Source organism: Triticum dicoccoides, chromosome 4A (assembly GCF_002162155.2).
Source record: "Triticum dicoccoides isolate Atlit2015 ecotype Zavitan chromosome 4A, WEW_v2.0, whole genome shotgun sequence".
Taxonomy (NCBI): Eukaryota; Viridiplantae; Streptophyta; class Magnoliopsida; order Poales; family Poaceae; genus Triticum; species Triticum dicoccoides.
Window position 1 is genome coordinate 40,707,213 of NC_041386.1, and position 10,122 is coordinate 40,717,334.

Below are 10,122 nucleotides of genomic sequence, written 5' to 3' on the forward strand. Positions count from 1 at the left end.
GGAGGAAGAGGAGGATAGCTGCAAGATTAGAGTTAGGTTTGGGTTGATTAGGCGGCGGCCAGGTGAATATGGGCCGTCCTACTGTGGTACCAGCTATACCGCGCTTATGGGCGTAGTTTAGTTAAACTGTACAGAATGAGGTTTTGCTAGTTTTTATTAATTAAAATGCGGTAAATCCTATTTAATTTATGTTTGGGGGTTCAAACTAGCTTCAAATTAATTGAAATGTTAGTGTAGCCTCTCTCGACTAAGATCCTAATTTAATTATTAAATGGGTTTGAACTATAAGTGTGTTATGGGTGATTACAAAAACTTGGAACAAATTGCCATACCTTCCTAATAATATTGGAAGGCTAATTATAGGGTTTAAAGAGAAATTACCATGTGAGATCCCTTGATTTAAATATATCAAATTAAATTCATTTTTATTAAATATTGCAGTTATAATTAGGGTTTAATCCAAACCCAAAATTAAATCCTTTTAAACATTAAACTTTTCGAAGGACCCGCTTAATGAATATGAGGCCTTTTCTGAATATTTATGATTTGGAAAGGGTATTTTGGACAATAGGTAATTTTTTAGTGTTTTTTCTTTAATCAAAATGTGAGTGTTTGTATTATCTCCATTTTGTAATAAAAATTAAATAAATATGATGCTGATGATACAATCATGATGCACAGTCACTTCCTATTAAAATGTGCTACCCTGGAGTTGCAACTTGTGACATGGCGACCATAATGCTCCACCATTGGCAACATATCGTGAGAGCACAATATATCACCATGTGTTAGCCTTTCAAGGAAGCAAAATGACAAAGTACCAACCCATGCTACAATAATAAAATCATACGCCCATATCGACAGGTCCTCGGTTGCAGCCACCGTAACTTTGAGCTTGGCCACGGAAATTTGGTAGCATATGATCAGAAACAACAGTTGATCATTTGAACTGCAGAACACTTGTTGTTTACATTGTGGGACATTAATGGAAGGAAATCTGAATTTGTTTACATTGTGATAAGCAAGTGCAAAAGGCTAATAACAAAGGGAAATGTAACAATGGTTCTCATATAACCCTGTGACCGTGAACTTTGATTACATGATGACAAAGCTAAGCAAACCGCAGAACCAACGGCGCAGATGTATCCGATTGAGAATCGAAGATTGCAAGGGAAAACGCACGATTGGGAATCCAAGATTGCAAGGGAAAATGCAACCGCCAAGAAAGAAAAAGAAAACCCAAACAGCGTCGTGTCTGCAGACTGTTCTGAAAACGCAGGCGGCAAGCCAACCAAGTTCGCGGCCTTGCGCGTGTGGTGTTTGGTGTGCCGGGTGTAACTCGGATTTGAATTTGAATCCGATTCCAACCGGGGCCGCTCCGGCGTATATTTCCATGCCGAATCGCGTCGATCGATCCATCCATCAGCTCATCACCCACCTCCCCTCCTCCCTCGATCCACCGCTGCCATCCTCCCCGCCTCCATCAACCGAAGCGCGTAGTCCTTCCGTCGAGCTCGCGCGATGGCGATGGCCGCGCGCAAGCGACCTGCTGCTGCCGTCCTCGGCGCCGGACACGCCACCACCACCCAAGGATCGCCGACGCGCTGCAAGAGGAGCCGCATCAACAACATCCGGAGCAGCGCGGACTACGAGGAGAAGACATGCCTCGGCGAGGGCGGCTTCGGCTGCGTCCTCCGGGCGCGCCACCGCGCCACCGGCAAGATCGTCGCCATCAAGTACCTCAACTGGGAGGACGGGTCCACGGAGGCGCCCGACCCCGCCGAGCTTCTGCGGGAGGCCGGATTCCTCGAGGCCTGCGACGGGAACCCGTACGTCGTCGGCTTCGAGGGCCTGGTGCGCGACCCTGATAACGGCGCCTACGGCCTCGTCATGGAGTACGTCGCCGCGCCGACCCTCCATGAGTTCCTGTGGAATAGGTGCCGCGGCGGCGGCCCGCCGCTCCCGGAGTCCACGGTGCGCGCCATCATGTGGAAGCTCTTCACCGGTGCCAAGAAGATGCACGACCGCCACGTCGTCCACCGCGACATCAAGCCGGCCAACATCCTCCTCGGCCAAGACGGGGAACTGGTCAAAATCTGCGACTTTGGGCTGGCGATCTCCTTGTCCGAGCTGCCGCCCTACACCCAGGCCGGCACGGCGTTCTACTTGGCGCCCGAAATGCTGCTGGGGAAGAAAGACTACGACGCGCTCGTCGACACGTGGTCTCTTGGGTGCGTCATGGCCGAGATGCTCACCGGCAAGACGCTGTTCCTCGGCGATGATGATGATGACGATGACGATGACGACGACACAAACAATGAGATCATCCAACTCTGGAGCATCTTCCGCTTGCTCGGGACGCCGGACGACAGGACGTGGCCGGAGTTCACATCGTTGCCGCACACCGCCAAGGCCCTACGACTCCTACCGCCGGGGCACAAGGAGAACAAGCTGCGGGAACTGTTCCCTCGAGAGAAGCTCTCCGACGAAGGATTCCAGTTGCTGCAAGGCCTCCTCACCTGCAACCCCGACAAGCGACTGACGGCGGCCGCGGCGCTCAAACACCGATGGTTTGCTGCTCCTCGTCCTGCCACCGCCGCGGCAAAGGGCGGCGCTTTGCCGTTGACGGTAAAGAAGGCACCAAGGATCAAGTTCATCCCGCCGGCCATGCCACAGAAGAATCTACTCAAAATTCCCGTCGCCGTCGCTGTGTGGAACGCAGCACAACAAGTGTAATTGAACTCTCCAAATGTATCTGTGATCGGATGATCCATCTATGTAAATGCTTCGATGACCATCAAGCAGAAGTAGATCCTTTGGCGCCTTGATCGCCGGATCGCCCATTAGTGTTGTGTTGGCCTGTTTCTCTGAATTGCATGTGTCATTCTGCACACATTCAGAGAATCAGAGGTGTGTAATTCTGACGTAGTGTTGACATGTTGTTTACAGTGAGTTATAGTGCACAATATGTGCGGTTTTTCCAAAATCTGGAGTACAAATGCTCTAAACAACAGAAATCTGAGTGATGGATGTACCGATGGTTAAAAATGTCCTGCTGGTGCAGATTTCATCAGAACTTCAAGATTTGATATATAATGGTATTAGTAGTCTAGTACAGCAATTGGACTTGTTCATGTAGTTCAGTGTATGTGTTTCCACCGTCTTTTTCATGTGCAAATTTCTTTACTGTGAAATACTAGATAGGAAAAGAAACTATGTCATGTATTTTCTTTTAAGTTAGCTACACATTTTTTTTGGAAAAGAAGTTAGCTACACATGGTATAGTATGGTACCCGTCGGATCTTCGACACATCGAGCTGTGGAAGAAGACCTGCAGGGAGAATGAAGCAAATTCAAGAGCTTAGTGGACACTTTAATTCCATTCAGTTTAGTCATGTCCCTGTTTGGAACTGGTGTTGTTGCCTAACTGATCTCTCCCAGCCAAGCAGGCTTATCCTATCCCCTCACTGTTTGATGCATTATTTAGCTGCTTAAGAAGCTTCGTTTCCCCAAAGTAAAAATTCATAGGAAGGTCTCTTGGGCGTTGCTGGTCCTAATTGATGATTTAGGTCCAACCTGATGCTGAGTTATCTGTTTGAAGATCTTCTAAACCCTACATCTTTCCAATTCATCGCAATTTGTTCGACATATAAATTATCTTATATAGACAAAATTTGAACATTCAGATTGATTTGGTGGATGTACAAGATTCGAAGGTTGCTCTAGGGCTTCAGTCTAGATGGGACATCCTACAACCCAAAAGCTCAGTGCTCTCTCTCTTTCGATCTCCTGAAGAAACTTCTATTGTCTTAGTTGCTTTTTGCTTGTAGCATTGATTGTGGTTTTTGCTTCCGCCTTCCTTGCGTTGCACATTGTTTATCCCAAGACATGCTGGTAGCCGTTCAAAATATGTCGCCTTTTTGGTTTTTGATCCTCTCTGTGGTTTACTTTGTTGTCTGTACTCCCCATCCATGTGTTTCTTTTAGTCTGGTTGGCCTGCTGGGCTTGTTCTTTGCATTATACTCCCTCCATCCCAAAAATAAGTGCCTTAATGTTAGTACAACTTGTACTAAAGTTACTTCCTCCTTCCATCTGTATAGGGCCTAATGCGTTTTTTAAGACCGCCTTTGACTATTCATAAAATTAATAGTACATAAGATGTATAATGTGAAAATTATATCCTTGGAAGCTCCTTTCACATACGAATTTGATGGTATACTTTGTGTAACTTGCATGTCATATGTTATTGCTTTAAGATTTGGTCAAAGTTAGCCTCGAAAAACGCATTAGGCCTTATATAGATAGAAGGAGGGAGTAGTACAAAGTTGAGACACTTATTTTGGGCTGGAGGGGGTATGTTGGAATTGGTGTGCCCTGTATAGAGTTAGGTCAGTGTCTGGTCTGCTCCCAATGCAAAAATTGAGGCGTGACTGGACTGTTTGGATATATTCTCCTCCTATCTGATTTCTCCATGTGAGCAGTTTGGTTTCTGTTCTAAGTATGATTTGGATTTTTGGTTCTCCAGCATTTGAGTGTAGGCTTGCCTGGACTACTTTTTGGTTCAATAAATAGAATGGTGCAGAGCTCTAGGAGATTCTTCATGATTCGATCTTGTCAAACTCCTCTCTGTTAACTTTATTCCAAACATTGTTCTTTCTTGTCAGTAATTCTTAGTTCTATGAGTGTTCGCATGTTTTCGATGTTGAACAGCTTTTTCCAAAATGGTTTGGTCTTCTGTTCTTTGCAGGTGTACTTGACAAATTTACAAAAGAAATCTGATGTCATGCTGCGTGAAAATCTGTTTGGAGACGTTCTGATTTCACATTTTCTATTTCGTTAGTTAGAAAACCAATTGCCTGAGCTGTTAAATCTGAGTATTCAAACTGATCCGCGGAGGTAAAGCTAAAGGCTTGTTTGGGGGTTTTGTTCTGGATAGAGGAGTCTTCTACAACCACAAAAACTAATACCTATACTCCATCCTTGTTTCGACTCAATTGTCCAGTTCTAATTATGGTCTGAATTTCCTTGAAGAAACTTTGAAGTATGCCGATTATATCTGGGTTGTTCATTGATTTGGAAGATTATAAAGTTGGTGTGGGGACTTGGTAAGCTAATGGATCGTCTGCTTCCCTGATGATTTTGACTTCTGATTAATCCTGAAGCATATTACTTGATTTTGGTCTTTGTGGCAGCTTTCAGTTTGAACTTGCATTCAACACTTCTGCTTCGGTACAACCCCTTAAACACATTAACGGATGAGATCTCTCTATATCTTTTCATAATAAATGGTACAATGGTCTTTTTAGAAAAATACGTCGTTTCGCAGACACAATGGCCCGGTCCATTGGCGGATGTTGTACGCCCGTACGACTTGTTCACGCCAATAAAATATGTCTCAAAAAGAATAATGCAAGATGAGGATTCGAATACACAAGCTCATGCTACAAAGATCAAGCTGATAACCACTACAGCTAAGAAGCGCTTGTGCCTACTTAGGCAGCGCTATTAGGCAGCGCCAGATAGTTAACAATAAGAGGCAGTGTAGAAAACAAATTTGCAATACAAGTTGGTCATAGAAGCTGATAACACGCGAAGGTTTTTTGAAAACACGAACAAAATTGTAAGAATATAAGGTACTGTAGCGAGTAATTATGTACAACATAAACATTATTGAAGTTTGAACATTTTTCAAAACCACGAAACATTTTTGAAAATGTGAACAAAGTTTGAAAATAGGTAGGTACTTTAGAGAACTTTATTTTAAAAATAAAAAAAAATAGAAGTGTTAATCATTTTTTTTAAATGCGAACATTTTTCAAGCATAAACATTTATGAAACAATGGGAGCTTTTTTTGAATTTTGAATTTTTTTTGGAACAAGAACATAAATTTAAAGTTCTGAATATTCTTTTCGAAATGCGAACAAAATTTTGGAATCATGAACATTTTTTTTGGAATTCTGAACATTTTTAGAAAATATAGATATATGAAAAGAAATAAAACAGAAAAAATAAACTTGAAAAAAGGAATTAATGAAACATAAAAACGAAAAACCTGAAAAAGGAAACGAAAATATTGAAAATAAAAAAACGAAACCAGTAAAAACCCTCCAGAAGGTTCCAAAAACCAGATATTATAGTGAATTCGTGATCTTGTAATTGTGCAATGTCGTCGCCTAGTTGGGCAAGCCCTGTGCGTTTTTTTTTTCTGTTTCTGTTTTTTTCTCTTTTTGGAACTTTATTATTATTATTGAAACCTTTTCACAATTTTGAAATATTTTTTGGAGTACCAAAAGAAATATTTTTGTTTTCAAATATTGTTTAAAATGTTTGGAAATTTCAAAAAATGTTCCCGTTTTCAAAAAAAGTGTTCCCATATTTAAGAAATATTTCTGTATCAAAAAAAGTTGACAATTGTTTTTTAAAAAGTATGTGGTTTGCAATTTGTGTTTAACATCAATTTATTGGAATTTGTTAACAATTTTGGAAATAGTGTTCAATTTTAAATTCTGAAATTAATAAAAAAAATCAAGAAATGGTTAGGACATAATAACATGTTCAAGTTCATTGAAAATGGCGGAAATTACAAATAACATAAGCATTCAAATTAGGAAAAACTACATGTTCACCAATGCACCTGTATGGCCTAGTCTAGCACACTCATCTTAACTTGTGGTTTCTCGGACTGTCGATAAATGACCTCAACTTCTTGCAGCAGCATGGCACAGACATATGAGATATCCATGCTAGGTTTGAATGACTTCTGACATCATCTGCACTATGAACATGCCCATTCTTAAAATGAGCACAACTGTTGCAAGGAGGTGGACATGACCATGTTAGCCATTCATGCCAGGTTTAAAAGATTTTTGACACCCTATGCAAGTTATGACACGTCCAACCATTTATCGGTCTTTTTACCGAGAAAATTCCAGAAAATAAAAAAATGTTAGGAAACTCAAACAACTTGGCATGGTGCCTTGAATTGGTTGTATAAGCTCATGTAGAAAAATGGGATCATTTGACTGATGCCGGAAAAACACGTGCTCTCACACGAAGCCGCTTCTAGCTTACAAGGACACCCAACGTTGAAAATGGTATTTTTCTGGACATCATTTAATGACCCTAACTTTTTCCACCAGGTGGGGATGCCCATGGTAGGTTTGAACAAATTTCGACACCGTATGTAAGTTGTGTCATGTTCGACCCTTTATCAGGCTTTTTTCACCGAGAAAAATCCAGAAAATGCAAAACTTGTCAAAAACCCAGACAATTTGGCATGGTGCCTTGAATTGGTTATATAAGGCCACAAAAAAAATTAGGACCATTTCAAAGATGTTGAGAAACAACACACTATCAGACGGTGCTTTCTTGCCTACCCGGACACCCTCCATTGTACATGGTCTAGTTTTGGACATTCTGTGAAATGACCCCAAATTTTCCAAGCAGATGGGAAAATTTTCAAAAAAATGTTTATGTGTTAAAAAATTGATCAAAGAATCTATTTATATTCGGTAGTTAAAATATGTTCACAATTTTCAGTGAAACGTTCGAAATTTTGTATGTGTTGTTTCAAATGTGCCGCTACTGTATTTTTAATAAAACCTTCGCGCTTGATTCAGAACACAAACAATTGATAGGTTGAGTGGCTAGCACCAAATCATCTAAGGAGTTGTACCGAAGCGGGACTCTTGTAGTTTGGAGTTAGTAGTGTGCGCATCTGATTCTTCCAACTGTCCTGAAGCATCTTACTTGGTTTCTGTTGTGTGCCATCCTACTGTTTCTGTTATATATGCTTCAACTTGCATGTGGTTTGGATGGAATATGATCTCATCTTTTGCTCCGAATCAAGAAAATGCTAAAAGTAATTTGGAAAAATGTCATGGTAAAATTTCAGATGGCTTTTCTCACCCGGAGACGTCGTCCGCTGCACTGCACAAGGAACCTCCGAGCAAATGGATAATATGACACACTTTTCCTGGGACATTGATCTTATGACACATCTTTCTTTTAGTTTGATTAGATGACACAAATTTGATTGACAGCTGGATTAAATGACACAAACCAAGTTTTTCTCTCCTTTTCTAGGTATGAGCCAAGACGTCATATTTTATAGGACGATTTTGCCCGTCGTTTCACTCACCTGCCGGCTCGATCGTTCCTGATAGAGAACACGCCTCGATCAGTACATGCATGCAGAGGCTCCATGCATGCACGCGTACATATGGTATCTCTACGTATGGAGCGAGGTGATCCTGCTGCATGCTTCCCGGCGCCTTACGGTGTGGCTCCTTCCCAGCGCCTTAGGGCATCTCCAGTCGTGTCCCCAAAAAGGCTCCCCAAGCGTTTTTTCGTTCGCCGACGTAAAAAAATCGGTCCAGTCGCGTCCTCAAAAGCCCAGTTTTCGCCGGTTCGGACCAAAATTGTCGCCGGCGGACCCAACCCGAACCCGGAGTGCTGGGGGTTGCTCGGGGGCGCCGGGCAAATCGTTTTTGGCGCGAAGAGCCGCGGGCCCGCCGCGTCAGCGACTCTACTCTCTTCTCGCCCCTTCGTCGTCCTCATTGCCTCGTTTCCCACGGCGAATCAATGCCAAAGCTGCCGCGCGCTGCCGCACCGGTCAGCCTCCATTGATGCCTCACGGGCGGCGCAGTGAAGGCTGGACGACGCGTCCCTCGGCCGCCACGCAATCACGCCACGCGTAACGCGCCGGCCAACCCTACCGCGCGGCGTCTCCGCCTATAAAAGCCGACTGCAAGCGCGCCGGAGAGACTCCCCGATCATCCACCGACGACGCGCTCATTTCTTCCCCTTTCCTCCTCTCGCCGTCACCAGTTGAGAAAGTATGGCCGAGCGTTTCCCAGGCGACGGCACGGCGGCGAACGGATTCGGGCATCGTCATCTGCACGAGGACGAGGCTCGCCTCCTTTTCGAGGCCGAGTACCCGGTCCCGCCAGACATGCGGGTGCCCGGGGCATGGAGGATCAGCGCCGGTGGCGTGCCGGTGCCCCCGGTACCCACCGGCGCGGCGCGGCGTGCGGAGATCGCACGCATCCGCTCGTCCCTACCGCGTGCGGCGAGGGAGGGGCCCCGGTACGTCCCCGATAGCATAATCTGGGAGCCGTACTTCCGCCGCCGGCACGACGAGTAGCTCGAGGCCACCAACGGCGTCGTGCCCTCCGGCAGGTTCAACGCCGCCGGCCGACGTCGGTGGTGGGGCGTGCCCGGGCGCATGTTGGAGTCCGTCCTCGAGTACATCGAGGGCGGCAACACGCCGCGCCTCGAGTACCCCGCTCCCCCGTCCTTCTCACGCCACCGGGGAAGCTCCTGGACGCCGAGGCGCATGAAGACCGGGGTGTCCTCCTCCTTGTCCGGCGGCTCTCCCTGCCTCCACCTCCGCCCCGTCAAGCCGGAGCCCCAGGACACGCCTGTCAGCGCGTGTACCCGCAGCTCCGGCGCCCTCGTCGAGCCCAAGGTGGAGTCCAGCCTCCCCCCGGAGTACGAGGAGATAGCCCGGCGCGGCTTCTCCGACGAGGACGCCATGCGGTGGTCGCGTGACGACTACCTGCGCGAGGAGATGATCCGGCAGCGCCGGGCCCTAGAGGAGACCGCCGCCCGCAAACGTGGGCGCGAGGACGAGGACGGTGTCGTCGTCCTCGATAGCGACGACGACGACGCCCCCGGACCGTCCAACCCGCCACGCCAACCGAGGGAGGGATGCAGCAGGGACGGTGGAGGCGTAGGCAGGGCGACGACGACGACAACGGTGACTACACGCAGTTCTATAGCCTCCTCGGCATGTAGAACCGCGTGGGCGGGCGGCGAGGCGGGCGGCGAGGGAGACGGCGGGGGTAGCCCGCGGTAGTTTTTTCTTCTTTTTTTGTAAAATATGTTTAAATTTGAACGAACTCGCCCGTGTTTGCGTTGTGTTTGCACCGAATTTGAACAATTTAAAAACCCATAGGGGGCCGCAACTGGGGGGCATCACGCCCCCAGTGCGCGGTTTAGCGCCGGTGCGCCCCCAGGGGGCGATTTTTTGCCCCTCCTGGGGGGCCAACTGAAGGAAATATGCCCTAGAGGCAATAATAAAGTTATTATTTATTTCCTTATATCATGATAAATGTTTA

General features: G+C 46.0%; 1 protein-coding gene across 1 annotated transcript; it reads left to right on the forward strand.

The window, feature by feature from the left end:
• The first annotated feature begins 1,527 nt into the window (after positions 1-1,527).
• On the forward strand, positions 1,528-2,740 carry LOC119288644 (putative cyclin-dependent kinase F-2). The gene is made up of 2 exons (XM_037568224.1): positions 1,528-2,679; positions 2,714-2,740. Exons 1-2 carry the CDS (start codon positions 1,528-1,530, stop codon positions 2,738-2,740), a joined length of 1,179 nt encoding a protein of 392 aa, XP_037424121.1.
• The last annotated feature ends 7,382 nt before the right edge of the window (positions 2,741-10,122 follow it).

Coding starts and splice junctions, on each gene's coding strand:
- LOC119288644 (XM_037568224.1), top strand. CDS start 1,528: ATGGCCGCGCGCAAGCGACCTGCTGCTGCCGTCCTCGGCGCCGGACAC. Junction 2,680..2,713: donor CGCCGGCCATGCCACAGAAG/AATCTACTCAAA, acceptor CCGTCGCTGTGT/GGAACGCAGCACAACAAGTG.